The sequence below is a fragment of the Natrix helvetica genome (genome assembly GCF_964273705.1).
Source record: "Natrix helvetica genome assembly, chromosome: 1".
NCBI classification, from domain to species: Eukaryota; Metazoa; Chordata; class Lepidosauria; order Squamata; family Natricidae; genus Natrix; species Natrix helvetica.
Genome location: NC_138548.1, coordinates 7697939 through 7723867, shown reverse-complemented (window position 1 = coordinate 7723867; position 25929 = coordinate 7697939). Strand labels below are relative to the sequence as shown.

The 25929-nt window shown below is 48.3% G+C and overlaps 1 protein-coding gene across 4 annotated transcripts in view; it reads left to right on the top strand.

Moving 5' to 3' along the window:
- Nucleotides 1–20941, top strand: part of DPP9 (dipeptidyl peptidase 9) — a 51217-nt gene extending 30276 nt beyond the window's left edge. For all 4 annotated transcript variants that reach the window (XM_081941266.1, XM_081941265.1, XM_081941267.1 and 1 more), the window contains exons 12-21: nucleotides 666–831; nucleotides 5115–5194; nucleotides 6188–6340; nucleotides 9476–9611; nucleotides 10487–10632; nucleotides 11676–11822; nucleotides 14490–14642; nucleotides 15497–15639; nucleotides 16992–17103; nucleotides 19352–20941. In XM_081941266.1, the coding sequence (XP_081797392.1) occupies nucleotides 666–831; nucleotides 5115–5194; nucleotides 6188–6340; nucleotides 9476–9611; nucleotides 10487–10632; nucleotides 11676–11822; nucleotides 14490–14642; nucleotides 15497–15639; nucleotides 16992–17103; nucleotides 19352–19444 (1329 nt within the window). In that variant the 3' untranslated portion in view covers nucleotides 19445–20941. The remainder of the gene's footprint in view (nucleotides 1–665; nucleotides 832–5114; nucleotides 5195–6187; nucleotides 6341–9475; nucleotides 9612–10486; nucleotides 10633–11675; nucleotides 11823–14489; nucleotides 14643–15496; nucleotides 15640–16991; nucleotides 17104–19351) is intronic.
- The last annotated feature ends 4988 nt before the right edge of the window (nucleotides 20942–25929 follow it).

Below are 25929 nucleotides of genomic sequence, written 5' to 3'. Positions count from 1 at the left end.
CCCCATTTTGGCTGCCAGAAGCACTGCGGGCTGGTCCTTTGCTATTTCCAAGCCAGCCCACGGCCAGGTATTAGCACCCTGCGGGTCGGATCTGGGCCCATGGGCCTTGAGTTTGACACCACTGTATTAGAGGGTCGTTGAGCCCATTTGGAGGTTTACAAATACAACCAATTTCGTTGTATTTAAGTGCAACGACAATAAAGATTATACTTCTCTGTGTCCTTAGGGAATGGTGTGGGAGTAGGAATGGATTTCCAGAGTTAAAAATTGCAGACTGCAGGAACCATTTGCACCACTCCGGTGACCCGGAGGACACAGATTAAACTCCCAAGTGGCCTCAACAGCCCTTTAAAAGGATGCAAATGAGCAGCTGTCTGGAAGGAGGATAAACCCTTCCGTTCCCCACCATCCAGTCACAGCTGAAGAAGCTTCTTGGAGGAGAAGCTAAAACGTCTGCAAAAGAAAAACAAACGAGAAAGTCCAATTGCCTCCTAAAAAAGCACCTCTGGGATCTCCATTCTTACCGGGTCTTAAGAAGACGTGTGAAGCCGGATCCGTCCCGTGTGTGTGTGTGTGTGTCTCCCCCCCCCCCCCTCTCCCCAAAATCGCAGCATGTTTGAAAGGGTGGTACTCAGCACCTTCTGCCATGTTTGTCTCCTGGGCAGGTCCACGACATCTTCTACCCTTTCGCCCAGTCAGAGGAGAACGAGGATGAGCTGACCTTTCTCCGAGCGAACGAATGCAAGACGGGCTTCTGCCACTTGTACAGAGTCACAGCCATCCTGCAGTGCAAGATGTACGACTGGACTCAGCCGTACGTGCCTAGCAAAGGTGAGGGCTGGAAGCGCTTGGGCCTTCCTTCGCACACACTCCTTGGGCTATGGAAAGGATGAATCTTTCCAGCACTGATGATGTTACCTAGTTCGGTCATGAACGTCTGCAAGAAAACAACCAAGGACCCCACGATCCTCCTCCCCCCCCTCCTCCCTGCAAACCCCATTCCCTTCTAACACTTGATGATGTTGCCTAGTTGGCTCGTGAAATGTCTGCCAAACTCAGAGAACACCAAGAATTCCACAGTTGTCGTCGTCCTCCTCCTCCTCGCAAATCCCATTCTTTTCTGGCACTGATGATGTTAAGTAGTTGGGTGATGAGACGTCTGTAAGAAAATAACCAAGCTCAGAGAGCATTGTTCCCAGTCTTATTAATATTTTAATGCACCATGACTTCCTTACAAAGCTTTGTTTACGTTGGCTCATTGCAAAAAGTGTTTTTTCATTCCTGCTTGGTTTTTTTTTTAACAAATTAGTTTCAATAGATCCTGGTGGCTCAGTGGCTAAGCTTGTCGATCAGAAAGTTTGGCAGTCCCGTGGTTCAAATCCCTAGTGCCGCGTAATGGAGTGAGCTCCCGTTCCTTGTCCCAGCTTCTGCCAACCTAGCAGTTTGAAAGCATGTAAAAAATGCAAGTAGAAAAATAGGAGCCACCTTTGGTGGGAAGGGAACAGCGTTCCGTGCGCCTTTCTGCGTTGAGTCATGCCGGCCACATGACCACGGAGACGTCTTCGGACAGCGCTGGCTCTTTGGCTTTGAAACAGAGATGAGCACTGCCCCCTAGAGTCAGGAATGATTAGCACATATGTAGGAGGGGAACCTTTACCTTTTATGCACACACATTTATATATATATATATATATATATATATATATATATATATATATATATATATATATATATATATATATACATACATACATACATACATACATACATACATACATACATACATATATATATATATATATACACACACACACACATACATACACATATATACACATACATACATACACACACACATACATATATAATACGTGGGTATGTGTGTACACAAATGCATTACTCTACTTACAACTCTAATTGAACTTAGAATTGTAATGATTTAGTGGGTCACCATATGACTACCTGATTTGACAAATTTTGGTGGCAGTCATTAAGTGAATGCAAGAGTCACGTAAAATGAATCACTTAATACCCAATAGGCCTTTTTTTGCTGAAAAAAGCGCCAAAAATCTCATCATGCAATCACGGGATGCTGGAAACGGATGTAAACGTGAGCCTGTTGCCAAGCACCTAAAATACAATCTTGTGACAATGATGTGGCTGTCAAATTTTGGAATTGCAAGGACTAGAAGATCACCCAACGTTCCTTCCCGCTCTAGTCTGATTGAAATTGAAAAGTGTGTGTGTTTCCATGGTAACTTCAAACAGGTACTAACCGACCAGTCATTTAACAACTATAAAAACCAGTAAGTAGGTTTTTAAAAATTGGCAAGGGAAATAGCGCCAGCCGAGAAGCAGAAAACAACAATGTGAAGTTGTGTTGCCAGCACCGTTGCAGGTTGCAAAACAGGCACTTGCACAATCCCCTTTCTAGGATTGCATGAATGTTGTGATCTAGCAGAAATGCTTCTCCGTCGGTGTTTGTTGGCTCCTTCCAGCTCACGAGATTTTCTCTTGCTATCCCCCTCATGACCCTTTCAGAAAAAAAGGGGAATATTTGTTGCTCTGGATTGAGATGAAGGGCCCTTGATGGCCCCCGAGCTTGGTGGTTTTGCTACAGATGTTTCACCGCCCACCTCTGTAATGTCATCAGTGTTAGGAGGTAATGGTTTTTTTAGAATAGAATGGGATGGAATTGTTTATTGGCCAAGTGTGATTGGACACTCAAGGAATTTGTCTTTGGTGCAGATGCTCTCAGTGTACATAAAGGAAAATAAAATAGAATGCATTCATCAAGAATCATGAGATACAACACAGTGAAAGTCATAGGTTATTAATAAGCAATCAAATTATACTAGGAAGCAAATAAAACAGTATAAATTTTAAAGATACAAGCAACATGGTTATAGTTGTAAGTGGAAAGAGAGAGGTACTAGGAAGGAAGAGAAGAAGAATAGTAATACAATCTTAGTAGGTAATATGACAGGGTTGAGGGAATTATTTGTTTAGCAGAGTGATGGCATTCGGGAAAAAACTCTCCTTGTGTCTAGTTCTGGTGTGCAGTGCCCTATAGTGTCATTTTGAGGATAGAAGTTTCAACTTCTACCCATAGAATAGAATAGAATTATTTTATTAGCCAAGTGTGATTGGACACACAAGGAATTTGTCTTTGGTGCAGACGCTCTCAGTGTACATAAGATATATTCGTCAAGAATCATAAGGTACAACACTTAATGATAGTCATGGGGTACAAATAAGCAATCAGGAAACAATATCAATATAAATCGTAAGGATACAAGTCACAAAGACTAATGGTCATAGTAATGCAGCCTTAGTGAATGGTTTGACAGTGGTGAGGGAATTATTTGTTTAGCAGAGTGATGGCGTTTGGGGGAAAACTCCTTGTGTCTGGTTGCCTTGGTGTGCAATGCTCTATAGCGTCGTTTTGAGGGTAGGGGTTGAAACAATTTATGTCCAGGATGCGAGGGGGTCTGTAAATATTTTCAGTTTGTTGGAGAAGAGGAAGAGGACTGTGGGGTCCTTTATGATCTTTGAGCGTGGTTGCTTTCTTACAGATGTTTCACGACCCAACTACGTAACGTCATCAATGTTAGAAGGCAGTGGGGTTTGTGGAGTGGAGGAGAAGGAAAAGTGCAGGAGGTGGATGACCACAATGACAACTGCGCAGCCTTCGCTGCTCTCTGAGCTTTGCTGTTTCCTTGCAGACATTTCATTACCCAGCTAGATAACATCATCAGTGCTAAGAGGGGAGTGTGGTGTTTGCTCTCTATATACAGAGGCCTGCACCACCAGCTTAGACCGTCAATCAAATAGTAAACAGCAGCCTAATCAAGGAACTACTAATGAGAAATCCATCCTCTCACCAACACTGACAAGGCAAGCCACCTTTGTACAAACAGAGAGCCAGCCCCATTATTTTCTAGCATTGATGATGTTACCTAGTTGGGTCATGAGATGTCTGCAAGAAAATAACCAAGCTCAGAGAGCACCAAGAATGTCTTCGTTCAGATATAAGCAAAATGGAAAGTGTTCCCACTTCATTTTAGGCTCCCAGGGAGAGCAAAGCATCCTGTCCACGTCAGGGTTCCAAATAGCATCCAAAAGTAAATCAGAGTCCGAGCCAAAGGATTTCTCAAAGTCCCAATTTATTAAGAGAGCCATGTTGGCACATCTGGGAAAACCCGAATCTGAAAGCTTCCCGGTTTTTCCCACCCAGTTGAAAGTTCAAGATCTTGCCCCCACACCCACAAGTCCATCACATGGTCCAATCTCCCACTGCCATGCTGGCAGCTTCCACCCATCCAGTTCCGGTCAGGTGCAGAGTTGCAAAGGATGACCTTGGCTTTCTAGAAAGAATTTAGTTATGGCTACATATCCTCTAACTCCGTCCAATCCCCCCTCCCATTTCCCCACCATAGAAAATGCATAGTAGAATAATAGGAAGTGTGGCAGGCCAAAGATCCAAAATAAAAGATGGCTGCAGGCCTGACAGTCCTGTTGCAAGGACACTCTAAGGAGGTCACAGACAGGAAGATGTCACTCTCAAGTGTTCTGCGGCTTCGTTTTAAAACGGACACATCCAGAGGTCTCCGTCAGCCTTTGGAAAAATGGGATGATGGAAGCTGTAAAGGTAAAGGTTCCCCTCGCACACATGTGCTAGTCGTTCCCAACTCTAGGTGGCGGTGCTCATCTCCCATTTCAAAGCCAAAAGAGCCAGCGCTGTCCGAAGACGTCTCCGTGGTCATGTGGCTGGCATGACTAAACTCTGAAGGCGCATGGAATGCTGTTACCTTCCCATCAAAGGTGGTTCCTATTTTTCTACTTGCATTTTTACATGCTTTCAAACTGCTAGGTTGGCAGAAGCTGGGACAAGAAACGGGAGCTCACTCCGTTATGCGGCACTAGGTATTCGAGCCGCTGAACTGCCAACCTTTCTGATTGACAAGCTCAGCGACTTAGCCACTGAGCCACCGCGTCCCTTGATGGAAACTACAGTCCAGTCAATTACGGCTGGTGCGTTGCCCTCACACCTGTTTTCAGGAAGCAGCTGTGGAAATGGGCCACCATGTCCAAATCTTGTCCTGTCTTTTCAGGTGACTTCAAATGCCCTCTGAAGGAAGAAGTGGCCCTCACGAGTGGAGAGTGGGAAGTTCTGGCCCGACATGGATACAAGGTACGAAGTCTCTTCTTCTCCCAGTGAAAGCACCGTTTCAGGTCTTTGCTATCGATTCTCTGGTTTCTGATTGACAGTTTCCTACTGCAGCAATCAGAGAGGCGCATTAGTGTATTGGTTAAGGCGCCAGGATAGATTCCAGGAGCCGGTGAGTTCTAGTCCCACCTTAGGCATGAAAACCAGCTGGGTGACTTTGGGCCAATCACCAGGAGCCGGTGAGTTCTAGTCCCACCTTAGGCATGAAAGCCAGCTGGGCAACTTTGGGCCAATCACCAGGAGATGATGAGTTCTAGTCCCACCTTAGGCATGAAAGCCAGCTGGGCAACTTTGGGCCAATCACCAGGAGATGGTGAGTTCTAGTCCCACCTTAGGCATGAAAGCCAGCTGGGCAACTTTGGGCCAATCACCAGGAGATGGTGAGTTCTAGTCCCACCTTAGGCATGAAAGCCAGCTGGGTGACTTTGGGCCACTCACTCTCTCTCTCTGCCCAAGGAAGGTAGCAAGGACAAACCCTCTTAAAAAAAATACTTTGTCAAGGCAACGGCAGGAACTTGTTCAAGGAGTCACCAGGAGACAAAAACTGACTCAAAGGCTCACTCACACAGACACACCCAAATGTGTCCAATTGGTAGCCTCTTCTTTTGCCGAAAGAAGTGCCTTGGGCAGAATGTACTGTCAATTGCAGGATGTATTCATTTATTTAATTTGCAGACTCTGGAATCTTTTTGCAACTAAGCTAAGCAGGGGGCGTCCACAGGACAGGTTCCAAAAAAGCCAGAGTCTTTGTCGTGATCAAAACTGGTCCACAGCTTTAAAGATGACACCCCAACTGTCATTTTCAACCCAACTTTGCAGATAACCATCGAAGCTTAAGGATGTGTAGCTGAAATGAACTCTTCATTCTGGCTCTCTAAACAATTTTTCACCAGTGCTCCGCCCCTCTCATCCTCTCTCTCTCTCTCTCTCTCTGTGTGTGTCTCTTTGTCTCTCCAGATTTGGGTCAACGAAGAAACGAAGCTGGTGTATTTCCAGGGCACGAAGGATACCCCTTTGGAACATCACCTCTATGTGGTCAGCTACGAATCTCCTGGCGAGGTCGTGCGACTCACCACCCTGGGCTTCTCCCACAGCTGTTCCATGAGTCAGGTCAGTTTCTCTTGTGTCTGAAAGCCGACCTCTGTTCTGACCTAGGCTTCCTGAGAAAGCTTAAATCACAATCTTAGTTCCCCCCAAAACCCTCCTTTATTTAGACGGCTGTAAATTACGGCCATTCACAGCCCGCAATGATTCACAAACAGTCTGTGAAGATTCCGACAGATGTCTGCTCGAGTTGACAGTCTTTCAGGGGAATGTTGATAAGCGCCCCCCTTTATCTCCCTTGAAACGCTGCCAGAGACCTAATTGCCAAATTAGTTTCGCAAGGGCCAAACGTAGCACAGAGTCAAACAGAGCTTCTCGGAGCTTGAACCGACTAGATGAACTAATTGCTTCCAGCAAAGGTTCACCCCCGTTTGCTCCTCTTTTATGTCTTATGGGAGGGGCCAGTCATCTCCAAGCCTTACTCCCGAGTCGCCCTTTTTGTCTTAATTGTTTTTCCCTTCTGACACCTCTGCTCATGCACATACTGGGAACAGGCTCCAGCTGTTCTTCTGCCCCACTGATCTCTGACTCTGAAGGCAGCTGATAATTGTCAGACGTCCCTGGCCCCCTCTCTGCCTCCGACGCAGAGCCCTCCTCAGAGCCTTCCCCAGACTCCAGGACTGACCCAGGTTCCTCCCCAACCCTCCTCACTGTCCGAATCTGCTGCCAGCTCCGCAGGCCACCGGCAGACCACAGCAACCTTTTGCAACTAGTCCATCCGGGTTAAAATGAAACCCCCAACACCCTGGTAGATGTCTATGGAGGTTCTCAGCCATCCAGCTGACGGTTGTCCCAAAGGTCCTTTTTCAAAAGGCAACTGGACTTTCTTAACTTGAATGAAGGTGGATGGATATACCGTATTTTTCCGTCTATAAGACCCTCCCGTGTATAGAACAATCCCATGTTTCTTGTAGAGTAAGTAAATAACCACACTACAAGCCATCACTCTGCAGAAGCCATCTTATTAGAGAGTGAGCAATGCAAGAACAGGAAATGCATCCCAGGAACAATGGAGATGAAACCTAGAGTGGCAATGCCATACAGGAAATAACTACAATAGAGAGGAATGATAGAGCTGCACGTAAGGTAGAGGCCGGTCAGCACGAGCAGCAGAACTGGAGGACAGGGATGGGCCACACTTCCTCCTCTCGGTGTATAAGGTACACCTCCATTTTCAAGTAAATATTTTAAAGAAAAAGTAGCGTCTTATACACGGAAAAATATGGTACATGCCCCAGGATAATGTTGCAGGATCCAATCTGGGTCGGTCACCTGCAGGACCTTCTGATCTTTCGAACTCGGCTGGAGCCCATCTTCAGGGAACTTCTCTCTAGCAAAGTGTGAGCTGTTGTTCTGTGTGTGCAGTGTTTGTAGTTCCTGTTGTGTGTGGCTTTTCAGATCTTGCTTGCTCGGTTATGTTCTTGCAATTAGACGGGGGAGACGCAAAGTCATTGATAGCCTCACATTGCAGTGAACAAGGAGATGCATTCAATTTTGTCGCTACTAAGATTGTTGGACGAGCAGGCACAAAAACAGCCAGAGAAGTAATTGAAGCCTGGGAAACATGTCCCTCAGCAGTCAACAAGAGTGCTGATTTACCACCAGCGTATCAAGTACTTAGAAGGCAAGGGCTGGGCTGCACAATAATATTATAGAATAGAATAGAATAACAGAATTGGAAGGAACCTTGGAGGTCTTCTAATCCTGCTTAGGCAGGAAACCCTACACCAATTCAGACAAATGGTTATCTAATCTCTTCTTTAAAACTTTCAGTGTTGAAACATTTTCTTGTAATTGCTTCTTGTTCTACCCTCAGGTGCTTTGGAGAATAGCTTGACTCCCTCTTCTTTGTGGCAACCCCTGAGATATTAAAAAAACTGCTATCATGTCTCCCCTAGTCCTTCTTTTCATTAAATTAGACATACCCAGTTCCTGCAACTGTTCTTCATGTTTTATCCTCGGGTTCCCTAATGCATCTTTGTTGCTCTTCTTGTGGAGTTGAAGTCCACAAGTCTTAAAAAGTCGCCAAGCCTGGGTGCTCTAATCTTTATCCTTTCTTCTTCATCTTCCTTAGATAGAAAGTTCCTACAGAGAGTGGTGAGGACAGTAGAGAAAATCACAGGAAGCTTGCTTCCCGTTATTGAGGATGCTGCTTATAAGCATTGTGTGCTTAGAGCTCTCATTGTTAAGAGACCTCATACATCCACTGTATGGCCTGTTTCGGTTACTCCCCTCTGGGAGGAGCTTTTGAAGTATTTCTAGCAAGGCTACCAGATTCTGTAACAGCTTTGCTCCCTAGGCCATCTGTCTGACAAACTGTCAAGATTCGTTTCTCTCGCCATGTATATGTATACATCCAAACTACAAACTACTGTGTTGTTTCTCTATGCCATATTATGTATGTATGTATGTATGTATGTATGTATGTATGTATGTATGTATGTATTGTGTCACAACCCCTGGTATGCCCAAATATGGGAGGGAGCACACTGCTTCCCTTTTCTGTCTTTCGGCTCACTCCAGGAGACCATCCAGGCAGAAAACCATCTTTTATGTTGCCTTTGTTACATTTGTGTTGCATTTGTGCTGATAAATAAATGAAGGGAGACTAGTATAGCTCTATTTCAAGCTATTTAGCTCTCATCAGCTAGCCATACCCTTACTTAGCCAGGTTCGATTCCCAGTAAGGGTATAGCTAGCTGATGAGAGCTAAATAGCTTGAAATAGAGCTATACTAGTCTCTATTTATTTATCAGCACAAATACAACACACACAGACACAGACACACACATATATATATGCATGCCATATAATATATATAGGCACCTGAGGGCAGAACAAGAAGCAATGGGTGGAAACTAATCAAGGAGAGAAGCAACTTAGAACTGAGGAGAAACTTCCTGACAGTTAGAACAATTAATCAGTGGAACAGAAGTTGCCTCCAGAAGTTGTCAATGCCCCAACACTGGAAGTCTTTAAGAAGATGTTGGATAGCCATTTGTCTGAAACAGTATAGGGTTTCCTGCCTAGGCAGGGGGTTGGACTAGAAGACCTCCAAAGTCCCTTCCAACTCTGCTATTGTATTGTATTGTATTGTATATGTGGGTATATGCATAACTTTATTTATTCATTCATTCACAGAACTTCGATATGTTTATCAGTCACTACAGTAGCGTCAGGACCCCTCCCTGTGTGCACGTTTACAAGCTCAGCGGCTCAGACGAAGACCCTCTTCACAAGCAGCCAAAGTTTTGGGCCAGCATGATGGAAGCAGCCAGTGAGTAAAATATGGGCCTGGCATCCGAATGCAGCCACAGGGCACCGAGGTTGGGCGTTTCACACAGAGGCGGCCAAGCTTTGCTTTGCAGTCTTAGGAATCAGGGGTGAGCCAGCTTCTCTATGGAACTGGACTGGGGGGAAATTTGGGATTGGCCGGTTCTGCCCCACCCTTCCTACTTGGGTGGACATTTAATTAATTTATTAAATTAAATTAATGTAAAGATGCATATTGCTACCCAGCTCACAGATCGGTTCTCCAGGTGGCTTTAAAAATTCACCACATAAAAACTGCATCCCCCCCCCTCCCATTTTTTTCTCTGTTGCTCCCTTTCTCTCTTTCTCATTCTCTTTCTTCCTTTTTCTTTCTCTTCCCCCTCCCTCCTCTCTCTCTCTCACACACACACTCCCCCTGCCTTTTATCCCTGGAGCTAGGGCGGGGCTTCCCAGGTCCCAAGGACCAGCCCATAGATTTCCACTGCTCTCCTCTCCTCTGCCATCTGTGCGTCAGGCACTGGACCCAGCTGTTCCTCCTCTTCCTCATCAGCCACCTCCAGACCTGGGAGCTGTTGACTCTCCATCTGAGGGCTGACAGACGGCCCAGGCTCCGCCTCTGTCTCTCTCTCTCTCTCCCTGACAGCTCCACTCCCTCTTCCCCCTCGGAGCTCTCAGGTTGCCTTGATGCTGACCCAACTCCCACACCACAGCTGCCTCCTCCTCCTCCTCCTCTGATTTGGCTGCTGGAGGGGCTGGTGGCCGCTAGGCCACAACAGAAACATTGTGTGACCAGGTCATCTTCATTGGTGAGAAGGTGTCACTGCGTGAGGATGGCCCGGTGTGACTCTTCCCCCCGACTCTGCTTCCTGTGTTTTTCAGGCTGTCCTGCGGATTACATCCCCCCCGAAATCTTTCATTTCCGCACCCAGTCGGATGTTGAGCTTTACGGGATGGTGTACAAGCCGCACAACCTCCAACCTGGGAAGAATCATCCCACGGTGCTCTTTGTCTACGGGGGGCCTCAGGTAAGCGAGAGTCTCAGTCATGCGGCTCATGCTGGTCCCCCAATTTTTATTTTATTTTTTTGCAAAAGGAAACTGGACTTTCGGGGGGGGGGAGGTTTGAAGACATTTCACTCCTCATCCAAGAAGCTTCTTCAGCTCTGACTGAATGGTGGGGAAATGGAAGGATTTATACTCCTTGCAGGCAGCTGGTCATTTGCATTCTTTAATTTAGAGGGTCATTGAGGCCACTTGGAGGTGGATGAGGTCATTTCAGGGGGAGACAAAGAGGCGTGAATTAAAGAGACACGCGAGCCGGGGTGGGAGAGGCTGTTTCATGAAGCTTTTTAGCCCCGCAAATGATGGTGAGAAACGGCGCCCTCGCAGGTCAGATGCTCTTGGCCCGGCAGAGCGGGGGGGCGTTCACAAGCCACCCCACCAAGAAAAGCTGTTGCCTCCAAAGGTGGCGGGGTGCAGCTGCTGTGGATATAAGATGCTGGGCATCGGGGCCGCCGTGGTTTGCAACGGCGCTGAGAAGGCTGCAAGCCTAAAGGCGCCCTTGCTCCTACTTGCAAGCTGGGATCTCCTCGCCCCCTCGGCTGCTGCTTTACCCCTCCTGTGGCTTCTGCCCAGCTCTCTCTCTCTTCTATCTCCCCTTCGCCTCCTCACACTTGCTTACCCGTCCCAGAGAGCTTGGGCTATGCCTCCCTCTGATCCCACCGCTCCTGAGCAAACTCCCTCCGACCCCACGGCTGTTGCAAAGCACAACCCAACATGCAAACTGGAAGTCCGTTCCCGAACTTTCAGTTTCTGTGTTGGTTTGTTTTTTGCCTTCCGGAGGGCGAAAAATGGCCAAAAATGAAGGACAAAGTCAGCTGGCTAGTGCGCCTGCACACTGGAGCCGACAGGGCAATACCTCGTGTGCCTAAGAAATGGCTCCGCAGGTGGCACGCGTGCCATAGGTTCGCCATCATGGGTATAGGAAGTTGGATCCCCAAAGAGCTGGTTCCATTACAGATGGGTGCCTTGTTACCCCCCCCCCCCTTTTTTTTTTTTTCCTCTTCTAGGTCCAACTAGTGAATAATTCCTTCAAAGGGATCAAGTACCTTCGGCTGAACACGCTGGCGTCTCTCGGCTACGCCGTGGTGGTAATAGACGGGCGAGGTTCGTGCCAGAGAGGCCTTAAGTTCGAGGGAGCTCTTAAGAATCAGATGGTAAGCTTCCCTCCTTCCCTCCATCCTGTGGATCTGGCCTTCGCTTTGCTATTCAGGCAGGGTAAAAATACGATCTTGTTATGTTATATTGGTGAATATTATGTTACCCTATTGACTATCACTTAATATTAATAATATCGACGACTATCAATAAGTATTATATCTTTTTATTCTTGATGAACGTGTTTTATTCTCATTTATGTACACTGAGAGCATCTGCACCAAAGACCAATTCCTTGCGTGTCCAATCACACTTGGCCAATAAAGGATTCTATTCTATTTTGTTCTATTCTCTAAATTCTATATTCTATCCTATCCTTTTATTTTATCCTATCTCTTTTATTTTCTATTCTATTCTTTCTTATTCTATTTCTTATCCTTGTTCTATTCTATTCCCGTTGCGTTCTTTCTCATTGTTTGTTTTATCCACCTATGGCAAATAGTCTTCGACTCAGAAGACCACAGTCGAGCCCTGCACTTTGTGTCGTTAAGTGAGACATTTGTTCAGTGAGTTTTGCCCCACCCCCACCCCTTTTACGACCTTTCTTGCCAGACTTGTTAAGTGAATCCCTGCAGTTGCTAAGTTTCGTTAAGCGAAGCGGGACTCCCCGTTGATTTGGCTTGTCAGAAGGTTGCAACGGGGAAGTCACCTGACCTTGAGACACAGCGACGGTCATAAGTATGAGTCATCTGTTAAGCGTCTGAATCTTGATCCCACGATCATGATCATTTTGAGTGGTGAAGCTCTCGCCTCACAGTCAGGAGGCTGTGAGTTCGATTCTAGGTAGAAGCAGATATTTCTCTCTCTGGACACGATGAGAATATATCTGCTGAATATCACTCTGCATTGGTGACAGGAAGGGCATCCGGCCAGAAAACACACAGCTCCATTCCGTGGCCCAGACACCACCCCGCAAGGGATTATGGGGGCATTAAAAGACAATGATCATGATCAATGGTTTGATCACACTACAAAGGTGGTGTGAAAAATGGCCATGTCGCTTTTCCCCCTTCCCGTTGTAACTTTGAACGGTCACTGAATGAAACTGTTGTTCTGTTTACGCTCTTTTCATTTTCTTTCCTTTTATTATTGTGAGCTGCCTAGCTTTTCCCCACGGTGAGCTACTCAGCAAATAAATTTAAGAAATGAATAAATAGAAGCAAGTTTTTATTCTTTCTCATTTTGCCAGTTGCCCTCCCAAACCCTCCTGGGTGGGAAGAACCTGCTGTGCTGGGGAAATTTTTGCCTCTTTTTGTATAGTGCCTATTTTTCCATTCTCCGTTGCATTTCCTACGCTCTTAGCCACCATCCTATGCTTCCTTCTACCACTGAGCTACAGCCAGTCCTCGGCAACACTTCTGTCGCTGAGCGAGATGGCTGTTAAGTGAATTTTGCTCCAATTTGCAACCTTTCTCGCCCCGGGTGTTAAGTGATTCACCGCAATTGTTTTAAGTTAGCCATCTGGTTGTTAAGTGAACCCGGTTTCTCCATTGACTTGGCTTGTCAGAAGGTCGCAAAAGCGGATCTCGTGACCCCGAGACTTTGTGGCCGTCATATATACGAGCCAGTTGCCAAGCATTCAAATTCTGATCACCTGACTAGAGGGATGCTGCAACAGTCATAAGTGTGAAGAACGGTCACGAGTCCATTTTTTTCAGTGCCGTTGTAACTACAAATACTCACTAAATGAACTGTTACGTCCAGGTCTACTTTCCCCTCCCCCCTCCTTTTCGTAAAATGGGGCAAAATTCACCCAACAACAGAAATATTGGACTCCATTGTGGTCGTAAGTCGGGGATTACCTGTACCTCCATAGAATTTTTCTCCGTGGCTGCCAGGAAATGGAGAAACGAGGATGACGATAGATAAAAAAATTATTCCCAAATCCCTTTCCTTGCCTTGTAATGTGCCTTTCGGTACAGGCAGTCCTCGATTTACGACCTCAATTGAGCCCAACATTTAGGTTGCTAAGTCAGAAGTTTGTTAAGTGAGTTTGTGCCATTTTTACGGCTTTTCTTGCCACGTTTAAGTGAATCACTGCAGTTGTTACATTAGGAACCTGGTTCGGTGAATCTGGTTTTTGACCCCATTGTCTTCACTTGTCCGAAAGTTGCAAAAGTGGATCACATTACTCTGGGACACTGCGACCATCGTAAATATGAGTCAGTTGTCAAGCATCTAAATGTAAATCACCTGACCGCGGGCATGCTGCAACCGTCGCAAGTGTGAAAAAATCGGTTAGAAGTCACTTTTTGAAGTGCCGTTGTAACGTTGACCAGTCACTAAATCAGGGGTGTCCAAACTTGGGGACTTTAAGACTTGTGGACTTCAACTCCCAGAATTCCCTCTTCTTTGTGACAACCCCTGAGATATCATATCTCCCTTAGTCTTTCGTTTCATTAAACTAGACCAGGGGTGTCCAAACTTGGCAACTTTAAGACTTGTGGACTTCAACTCCCAGAATTCCCCAGCCAAGTTGTGGAGTTGAAGTCCACAAGTCTTAAAGTTGCCAAGTTTGGACACCCCTGCACTAAATGAACGGTTGTAAGTCGAGGACTTACCTGCATAGGGTATCCTGCTTTTGATCAGGAGGCTGGACTAGATGACCTCCTAAGTTCCCTTCCAACTCTGTTAATTCTTTTTCTCTCTCTGTAATCCCCTTTCAGGGCCAGGTGGAGATCGAGGATCAAGTGGAAGGTTTACATTACGTGGCGGAGAAATACGGGTTCGTCGACCTCAGCCGTGTGGCCATCCATGGCTGGTCGTATGGAGGTTTCCTTTCCCTGGTGGGGCTCATTTACAAGCCCCATGTTTTCAAGGTGAGCCTTGCTGCCTCGGCTAGGACCCACTGAAAAGGTAAAAGGTTTTTTTTAGAATGGGATAACTTGCCACAGCCTGTTGTGGCCCGCCAGCGCCTAGCGGAGCTGGCCGCAGATTCAGACAGTGAGGAGGGTTGGGGAGGAAGATGGGCCAGTCCTGGAGTCTGGGGAAGGCTCTGATGAGGGCTCTGTGTTGGAGGCAGAGAAGGGGCCAGAGCTGTGTGACAGTTATCAGCTGCCTTCGGAGTCAGACATCAGTGGGGCAGAAGAACAGCTGGAGCCTGTTCCCAGTGTGCGCATGTGCAGAGCTGCCAGGAGAAGGGAACAGCTAAAGAACAGGAGTCAACTTGGGAGTAAGGCCACAGGTGGATGATGAATGGCCCCTCCCAGGGGAAATAAAAGAGGAGCGAAAGGGAAGTAGAGTTTGCAGGAGAGACAATTAGTTCACTTAATTGGTTCCTGACTCTCTGAGACTCCTTGCCAAGTTCTGCAGATATTGCCCTGGCAGCTGTCCAAGCCAGAGAAGGTCTGTGGCCGTAAATCCTCCCTTGAAAGACTTTGCTGGATGTGAAGGAGCAGAATTCACAGTCAATGAATAAAAGTGATTTTTGTTGGGACAAGAAGTTTGCTTCCTGCTCTTGGGAAGCTTTGGTCACAACACAGCCAACTCACAGCAGCCAAGTCACCATGGCCAGCGTGCAGCTGGAGAACTCGTCAAGGCGAACAAACAGGTTTCCTATTGGCCAAATGTGTGCAGCAGGTGGCTGGTCCTTTGTGTGGGTGGGTGTTTTGTGTGTTTGTGTTGGAGGCAGGAAGACTCTGTTCTGGATTTCTCATCTTCTGTTCTCCCATAGGTCGCCATAGCAGGAGCCCCCGTCACCGTCTGGATGGCTTACGATACCGGATACACGGAGCGGTACATGGATGTCCCGGAGAACAACCAGCAAGGCTACGAAGCGGGCTCGGTGGCCCTGCATGTTGAGAAACTCCCTAATGAGTGAGTATTATGGGATATCCAATGGGAGGGCATTGAGGAAGGGGTACAAGGATGAGGTTCCCCCCCCCCCTCACAAAATTCACAACATCTCCACATTGAGACGGACAGTCACGCGAGGTTATGCAAACCGCGACGTTAAGTGGCCGGCGGTAGCTTGTCTGGGCGGTTCGCACACATTTTGGTACAGGTTGTCCTCGACTTACAACAGGTCATTAAGTGAGCGTTCAGAGCAGGGGTGGGTTCTACCGTTACTGCCGCTTCGCTCGTGCGCAGTTCAGTGGAAATTGTTCTGCGCATGCACAGAACTCTCCCCCCAAAAGATGGGGATGGTGGCGACAGGGGAACCGGTTTGGGGGGCGTGGCCAGCCTGGGTTGCTGCCGGTTCTGCGACCCAGGCCGGCATACCACTACTGGTAGGAACCCACTGGGCTGCAGAGCATACAACCATGGAGCGTACTCCCACAGTGGCATCTGTGCTTTGAAAGCCGAAAACAAAAAAAAACAGTGGCGGGCGGCACCAGCAGTGGAGATGCCCTGACTCTGCAGGTACTGTAGAGTTAGCCAAGGGCATCGTGAGCCTGCAAGTTGCACGAGCGGAAAAGCCACTCGCGCAACCCCCTTCTCCAGCCATGCAGAGCCCCATTCACTCACCTAGGGGCATTCTGAAGGTGCCGGGAGGCGGGGGGCGGTGAACAGGTGCTCATGTTGTTTGGTGCCTTCCAGGTACCGCTACTTCGGTCAGTGGCTCTGTACCCAGCTGGAAAGGGGATTTGCCAGGCGGCTGCTCGCAAGCGTGGTCACCTCATGGCTGCTGTGTTGCTGCAACAGCGCAACACAGCCATTCGACCCTGAGGCTGTGCCCGGCTCTTCGGGAGCCCGCTCGCAAGAGAGCAGCTGCCCGGCAATCGCCCCTGTTCAGCTGGGCACAGCGCTGCTGACCGACCTAGCGGTACCCCGAAAGGACCAAGCAATGCTATGGCCTTTGCTCCACATCTCATTCCCGCGGCTTGGTGCGTTCGGGATACCGCTAGGTCGGCGAGCGGTGCTCTGCCTGGCCGGAGGGGGGGATTGTCCAGGGGGCTTATTTCCGGGGGGGGGGGGCTAATATTTTTGCCCACCCAAAATATGTGGCAAGGCTTTCGTTTCAAGACAGGTCCTATTTTCGGGGAAATACAATAATTGTATCCTTTGCATGTGAAAATCTCAGATCCAGCTTTGCTGCTTCTTTAACCACTTTGGCTTTAGTAAAGTAAAATATTGTGTAATTGTGGACCAGGAGTGTTTCTTTCCTAACTGACCAAGTAGGGACCGTTGACACTTATCCTGGACCATTTTTCCACTCTACCTCCTAGGCCCAACCGCTTGCTGATCCTCCACGGGTTTCTGGATGAAAACGTGCACTTTTTCCACACCAGTTTCTTGATCTCCCAACTAATCCGAGCTGGGAAACCGTATCAGCTACAGGTAGGTGAGAGTGCTGGAAACGAGGAGGGCATCGTCCCACCGCTGGGAACAGAGGACCATTGCAGTTGGTAAGGTGCAGGTCCCTGCCAGCTAAGGTCCTGGTATTTATTTGTTTTTATTGAGGGGGTCCTTGTTCTCTGAGCTTGGTGGTTTTCTTGCAGACGTTTCATGACCTGACTAGGTAACATCATCAGTGCCAGGGTTTGTGGAAAGGAGGAGGAGGAGGAGGACTGTGGAGTCCTTGGTGCTCTTTGAGCTGGGTTGTTTTGTTGCAGAGTGAATTAGGTAACATCATCAGTGCTAGAAGGGGATGGAGTTTGCAGAAAGGAGGAGGGAGTGAGGGAGAAGAAGGACGAGTACATCAGCGACTGTAGGGTCCTTTGTACTCCCTGTTTGCGGGCTGGAACTTTCACATTCCCCTGAATAAATCTTGCTAAAGAAAACTTTGTAAAATTCATGAGCGGGAAGGACAGTTACCAAAACGGACGCAGCTCTTTTGCGTTGATCAGCCAAACATTAATGTTTAAAAAGGACTGTGGAGGCACGAATAGATCCTGTTCCATCCTTAAAATGGGGAAGATGCCTTTTTTGGCCCAAGAGCACTTAGACTTATATACCACTTCACAGTGCTTTACAGCCCCTCTCTAAGCAGCTTACAGAGTCACCCTCCTGCACCCAACGACCTCGTTCCTCGTTTTACTGACCTCGGAAGGATGGAAGGCTGAGTCAACTTTGAGACCGTCAGGACTGAACTGCTGGCAGTTGGCAGAGTCAACCTGCAATGCTGCATTCTAACCACTGTGGAGAGGCGGGGGGAGAAAGAGAGAGAGATTGTAGGTAGACGATAGGTAGGTAGGTAGGTAGCTAGATTGATAGACTGATAGAGTGATAGATAGGGTAACAATAGCAATACCAATACCAATTAGACTTATATACTACTTAATACTGCTTTCCCGTCTTCTCTAAGCGGTTTACAGAGTCAGCCTCTTGCCCCCAACAATCTGGGTCCTCATTTTACCCACCTCGGAAGGACAAAAGGCTGAGTTAACCTTGAGCCAATCAGGATCGAACTGCTGGCAGTGAGCAGAGTCAACCTTCCATACTGCATCCTAACCACTGCGCCACCACAGCTCTGCGCCATTACACCTCTGATCAATCCACCATTGACCTGCATCTCCTGGCCTCCGGAACTTACTCTGGAGTCGAAGTCCACGCACATCCCAGAATGCAGTATTGCACGTGAATTCTGCCGACTGCCAGGAGTTCGATCCTGACCGGCTCAAGGTTGACTCAGCCTTCTGTCCTTCTGAGGCCAGTAAAATGAGGACCCAGATTGTTGGAGGGCATTGGCTGACTCTGTAAACCTGCTTAGAGAGGGCTGTAAAGCACTGTGAAGCGGTATATAAGTCTAAGTGCTGTTGTTAAGTGCTGTCCCAGGCTAGGAGATTTTAGGATCCCAGCGGCTGGAGAAGAGATCAGTTCCACCATGGGGCAATCTGTGCTAGATATAGATGGATTAAAGGGGCTGAGGTGATGAGGACAGAACAGAGGGTAGGGATTTCTCCCTGTGGCCTTAGAAGCAGGGGTGGGATTGAAAAATATTAGCAACTGGTTCTCTGCCCAGTTGCTGGATGGGCGTGGCCATGGGGGGAATGGCCTAATTGGCTTTGGTTCCTTCACCACAGCGGGGGGTGGGGGGGCAAGTTTCGCCCTCCTGAGGCTTCGGAGATTTTCCTCGAGCCTCTGGGAGGGCGAAAATGGCCTCCCCAGGGCTCCATACGCCCTCCAGAGGCTGGAAATGAATCAGTTTCTGTACTTCGGGTACTTCCGGTAGGCCTGTTTTTCACCCTCCCTAGGCTCTGGAAGCTGTCTTCAAGCCTCCGGGAGGGCGAAAATGGCCTCTGCTGGGCTCCAGGCCCACTTCCGGAACTTTTGGGAGGCCTATTTTTCACCCTTCCAGAGCCTCTACGCAGGCCCGGCACTTAACTGGCATCCGAAACAGGCCGCGTGGAGACTCCTGGGAGTGGAGGGGCAAGGTGGGCATGGCCAGCCAGTCCTTGCAACTACCGGTTTGGCGAACTGGATTAAAATTAACATCCGGTTCGCCCGAACAGGATGAATCCCACCCCTGCTTAGTAGTTCCCCCATCCTTGCAGCTAGGTCCAAGGGGGACCACCTGCCCCCCTGAAAGGCTGTTCTGAAAGGCAAGGCTCTTAACCCCGTTCTCTTCCCTCCCTTTGTCCCGCAGATCTATCCAAACGAACGACACAGTATTCGTTGCCCTGAGTCCGGGGAGCACTACGAAATCACGCTGCTGCACTTTCTTCAAGAATACCTCTGAGAGGGCGGACGGGCCCTCCTGCTCCCCCCCCCCAACGTCTGCCGTGGACGCCTACATGGTTCCCGCGCTCTGCTCCCGCTGCTTCTTTTCAGCCACGGGGCAGCCTTCGAACGCAGAGCACAAAAACCCGTCTTGGGGGGAGGGGGGCACACCTCTCTTTGCGCTGGGCCCCAGGGAGGAGGCCCTCCTGCTTTCCAGATGGCGCAACTCTAAACTTTTGTTTTTTTCCAGCCTCTCTTAGGGCTTTTTCTTATTCTGTCCCACCTAACCCCCCCCCCCCCCCCCAAAAAACCCATATCCCCCTCCCCAAGTATTTGCTGCTACTTTCTTTGTGCTGGAAATAAAAGACGGGCAGTTCTCCCCACCCCCATCCCACCTCGCCTCTTCGACTGTCTGTCTGTCTGTCTACCTGCTAGAGTTCTGTGTGTGTCTCCCAGTCCCCCTCCCTCCCATCTTCCACCTTGTTGCTGGCTTGGCTCCCCCCCCCTCCCCTGCCTCGGATGCGGGATGAGACCCCTTTCCTGACTTTAGGTGGGCTCAGAGCGCAAGGAAAAAAGAGGAAGGAAGAGGAAACTGAGAGGGAAAGAGGGAAATTGACTGGAACGGGAACTCAGGGGGGATTGTTAGGGGGCTCTATTTATAAGCATGTGGTGCTGCTGTCTTGGATCTCCCCCAACTCACCCTTCTCTCCCCCTCCCCTCCCCAGCATGTTTGAAAGGTGCGAGCCACTCTTGTTTACCTATCCGGAAACCAGGCATAACGGTGGCTGAGTTTGGTTTGGGATTTTATTTTATTTTATTTTTCTTTTAACAAAATTAGCTTTTTTTTTTAGCCTAGTGAGATTATTTATGGAAGTCTTTTTCTCTCCCTTCTCCCCCCCCTTTCCCCCCCCCCCCCCCGGTTACATCCTAATCTCCCTCCTGTCCTGTCTCCACATCTTGCCATTGAGGGAGGGGCCCCGGTAAAGTTAGGCATGGCTTCAGTTCTCTGCCGGTCAGCGACTGTAATTTTTTGGTCTCTCTCCTTCCCCCCCCCTCCCAACGGATGTTGCTTGTTTGTTCTCTTTGCGGTAGCACTCTGCCCTCTGTCTCCCCGCTCAGCATAAACAGCAATTCCAGAAGAGATCCGGGAAGGGGGGGGGGTGTTGTCTCGTGTCGCCCCTTTGGAGAAACTCTCAGCCGGCTTGCCCCTGTCTCCCCTCTCCCGCCGCCCCACTCCCAGCCTGACCGTCGGCTCCTGCTTCCCCCTGGGTGGGGTGAAATGGAAAGCGAGAAGGAAACGCCCGACCTGCCCACAAAACGAGAAAAAGTAAAAGGAAATCTGAACCACACACACACGCAAAAAAAAAAAAACAACCCCCAACTCCCCCCTCCCCAGTATCTTTAAGTGCGTATTATGAAAAGAAAATATTTTTATGGATTCTTATTCTTTTATAATTATGAGTGGTAAGATGTAGTGACTCATTAAACTATTGGAACGAGGCACACGGTTGCTTTCTGCCTGGTGCGTGGTGATTTTTTGTTTTTGTTTTTCAACCTGTCTCTTTCGTATTTTGTCTTTTAAATTCGGCAGGATCGCCTCTCGGGGAAATGAATGAATGGGCTAATTGAGGATATGGGCCCCGAAGGGTTTGGGAGCCGGTTTTGTTTTTCCTAGTCTGACTTCCTGGGATTGCAGGAATGAAAAAACAACAACCACAGTCCTCTCGGGGAAATGAATGAATGGGCTAATTGAGGATATGGGCCCCGAAGGGTTTGGGAGCCAATTTTGTTTTTCCTAGTCTGACTTCCTGGGATTGCAGGAATGAAAAAAAAAAAAACACTACAGGTATAGGGGCTACCTATGTGACTTGACCACAATTGAGCCCAGAATTTGGGTCGCTAACATTTGTTAAGGGAGACTTGCCCCATCTTATAACTTTTCTTGCCATGTTTGTTAAGTGAACCGCTGCAGCTGTTAAATTAGTAAACAGTTGTTCAGTGAATCTGTCTCCCCCATTGACTCGGCTTGTCAGAAGGTCGTAAAAGGGGATAACGCGCAACCGTCATAAATGCGAACCAGCGGCCAAGCTTCCAAATTTTGATCCAGTGACCATGGGGGATGCTGCAACTGTCATAAGTGTGAGAAATGGTCATAAGCAGGGGTGATATTCAGCCAGGTCAGACCGGCTGCCCGAACTGGTAGCAGAAACCAGGGGTCGGCCTGCCCACCTGCCTCAGCTCTATGCCACCCCATTTAGGCACGTTTTTGAGGCGCAAGCACGAATTGGGCACGTGTGTGAATTGAGCAGGCGGGCGTGGGGCGAACCAATGGTAACAAAGCGTGAAACCCACCGCTGGTCCTAAGTGCCATTGCAACTTCAAACAGTCAAGGACTTCCTTTTATTTGGAAACCAGATGTTTTCATTAGCTGCTTTAATGACCCTACAGGGAGTGTTCCACTTAACAACCAGTCACATAATGACCATTTGAAGTTACAACCGCCCACCCCGAGGCTATTTACAACCTGAATTTGAAGAGCCAATGCCCCTCCCCCTCTTTCCCACAATCACATGATTGCATGTTGGGTGGTTGGCATCTCGTACCCATTGTACCATCTGTTCACATGAGCACAATTTGCAACATGTTTTCTGCCAAGAAGCGGCATTTACTTCCCCATTTAATGCACTTAATGACTTTTACATCCTCACTTCACGGCTCGATTACGGTCGTAAGTCGAGGACTATCTGCATTTTCCCTATTCTTGTGTCCCCCCCCCCCCCCCCCGAAGCCTATAGATCTTTATAGCACAGGGGTCTCCAACCTTGGGAACTTCAAGACTTGTGGACTTCCAGAATTCTGGGAATTGAAGTCCACAAGTCTTGTAAGGAGTTGAAATTCTGGGAGTTGATGTCCACCAGTCTTCTGGGAGTTGAAGTTCTGGGATTCTGGGAGTTGAAATCCACAAGTCTTCTGGGAGTTGAAGTTCTGGGAGTTGAAGTCCATATGTCTTCTGGGAATTGAAGTTCACAAGTCTTCTGGGAGTTGAAGTTCTGGGATTCTGGGAGTTGAAGTCCACCAGTCTTCTGGGAGTTGAAGTTCTGGGATTCTGGGAGTTAAAGTCCACAAGTCTTCTGGGAGTTGAAGTTCTGGGAGTTGAAGTCCATATGTCTTCTGGGAATTGAAGTCCACAAGTCTTCTGGGAGTTGAAGTTCTGGGATTCTGGGAGTTGAAGTCCACCAGTCTTCTGGGAGTTGAAGTTCTAACATTCTGGGAGTTGATGTCCATAAGTCTTGTGGGAGTTCTGGGAGTTGAAATTCTGGGAGTTGAAGTCCACAAGTCTTGAAATTGTCACGGTTGGATACCCCTGTGCTTGCACCCCCTACTCAAGAATAGGTGAAACATGCTTAGGTTGAACCCAGAACTGGCCTGCAGAAATCCAGAAAACCCAAAATGGGAGCCCGATTCTAGTGAGGTCGTCAGGAATTTGATGGCTTCTGAGCTGGAGAGCCAACACCCTGATCAGCGTAGTTATTTTGAAAGGACTTGAGTCCTATGACATGCAAATTTCGTCGCTGTGACAAACCTTGGATCGAGACTCCTGGGAGTTGAGGTCCACACATCTTAAAAAGTGGTTGAGGCATGAAACAAAAAAGAAGCAAAAAAAAAAAAAAAATTGTGCAGGGCCTCAACTTCTCCACAAAGGAAATCCAAAATGAGCTAAGAGCTTCTTAGGCCATGAATCCGGTCCTTTAAAGCCAGTTTGTAGTTTTGATTGCCGCTCGCAATTTTGCTGTCATCTCTGAAGACAAAATGGCTGCTTCTGAATAGCAGAGTCATTTCTGGCACCTGCTTAATTTCTCGGCCTTGTGTGATTCTGTAGACCTGACGCCTTTAACCCCACCCGGCTAAAGCTTTGTGGTAACCTCACAAAGCAGGCCTCGCAAGCTTTGCGGTAACCTCACTTCATCTGCAGCTTGCAAAGAGTTTGCCGTTTCGCTGGATGCAAGAAATCGGAAATCAGATGCATGTGGGAATGCGGTTTGAAGTGGGGGTCTTTCACTCCTCCATGCTGAACTGGGGTGGCGCTCTGTCTGAAATACTCTAGATCAGGGGTGTCAAACTCAAGGCCGGGGACCAAATCCAGCCTGCGGGGCCTCCCTGGAAGCAGTGAAGCACTGGCCTGCGGTGCCTCTGCCAGCAAAATCGGAGCTCGGGAAGGCCAAGGGTTGTTTTCACTGGCAGAGGGTTGCAGGAGGCTGTCGTAGCCAAAAACGGAGCCCACAAGGGCGCCACGCGACACTCCCGAGCTCTGTTTTTAGTGGCAGAAGGTAGCAGGAGTCACAGCCAAAAATGGAGTTCGGGAGCCCATTTTTGCTCGGGCTACCAACATGAGTGAAGTCAATCTGCCCCCCTTCCCCACCCCGAGGTCAAACACAACTCTGATGCGGCCCTCAATGCAATGAAGTTTGACATCCCTACTCTTTCCAAACTACAGATAGTCCTTGTGTCAGGCCTGCATCCATCTTTTCTTTTGGGTCTTTGGCCTGCCACACTTTCTATTATTCTACTCTGCATTTTCTATGGTGGGAAAATGGGAGGGGGGATTGTACAGAGTTAGATGAGATGTAGCCATAACAAAATTCTTTCTAGAAAGCCAAGGGCATCCTTTGTCTTTGAATCTCTGCACCTGGCCGGAACTGGATGGGTGGAAGCTGCCAGCATGGCAGTGGGAGATTGGACCATGGGATGGACTGGTGGGTGTGGGGGCAAGATCTTGGACTTTCAACTGGGTGGGGAAAACCGGGAAGCTTTGAGATTCGGGTTTTTCTCAGATGTGCCAACACGGCTCCTTAAATAAATTTCAACTTTGAGGAATTAATAGCCTTGGAGTTTGATTTGTTCAAGAATGCTATTTGGAACGCTGACACCTTGACTTATTAGCAATAGCAATAACACTTAGATTTATATATCACTTCATAGCACTTTTACAGCCCTCTCTAAGCGGTTTACAGAGTCAGCCTCTTGCCCCTAACAACCTGGGTCCTCATTTTACCCACCTCGGAAGGATGGGAGGCTGAGTCAACTTTGAGCCTGGTGAGATTCGAACTGCCAAACTGCAGCTAGCAGTCAGCTGAAGTAGCCTGCAGTACTGCAATCTAACCACTGTGCCACGTTGGCTCTTTATTTAACCACCATATTACCGTTGCTAAGCTGAGTTGTGGCCTTCGACTCACAAACAGACATTTCATAACTGAAGTTAACAACAGCAGTGGAAAAAAAGTGACACGATAGTTTTCACACAACCCTTGCAGAGTCCCCGTGGCTCACCTGATCAAAATTCAGACCCTTGGCTACTGGCTCATCTTTATGACAGTTGCAGTGTCCCCGGGGTCACATGATCCCATTTTGCGACCATCCAACCAGCAAAGTCAATGGGGAAAGGCAGACTCATTTAAGAACCCTGTTACCTCGCTTAACGGCTGCACTCACACACTTAACACCTGTGGCAAGACGGGTCGGGAAATGGAGCAAAACTCACTTAGCCACTGTCTCGCTTAGCCATGGAAATGTCGGGCTCAAATGTCGAGAACGAGGGGGGACGGGACGTGATACCAGTCTTCCGGTATTTGAAGGGATGCCACCGAGAAGATTCTGCAAAGCACCCGAAGGCAGGACAAGAAACAACGGATGGAAACTAACCAAGGAGAGAGAAGCAACCTAGAATCGAGGAGAAACTTTCCAAGAGAACAATTAGCCAGTGGAACTACCTGCCTCCAGAAGTGGTAGGCGCTCCATCACTGGAGGTTTTTAAAACCTTAAAGACCTTGTCGGAAATGGCCTAGGGCAGTGATGGCGTACCTTTTTGGCAGTGTTTCTCAACCTTGGCAACTTGAAGATGTCTGGACTTCAACTCCCAGAATTCCCCAGCCGCTGGCTGGGGAATTCTGGGAGTTGAAGTCCAGACATCTTCAAGTTGCCAAGGTTGAGAAACACTGCTTTTCGGCACTGAGTGCTCCAAACCAGAATACACATGGATGTACATGTATGTGTGCATGCCGGAAACCTGAAGACCAGCTGGCTGGCTGGACATATGCCTGTTTTTTTGGCCGTTTCTGGCCATTTTTCAGGCTGTTTTCAGGCTGTTTTGGGGGGCATTCTCAGGCCGTTTTCCAGGCCTCTGGCACCCACAAAGATCAGCTGCGGATATGCAGGCCAGAAACCAGAAGAGCAGCTGATGATCAGTGGTGGGTTTCAAAATTTTTTAGAACCTCTTCTGTAGGTGTGGCCTGCTTTGTGGGAGTGGCTTGTCGGCCATGTGACATGGGGGGTTGCCAGCCATGTGACTGAGTTGGGAGCGGCTTGGCAGTCGTGGGACTGGGTGGGCATGGCCAACTTGTAAAATGTGGTGAAACTCACTTAACAACGCTCTTGCTTAGCAACCAAAATGTTGGCTCAGGAACTCTGGCATTTGAAGCACACAAGTCTTAAAGCTGTCAAGTTACA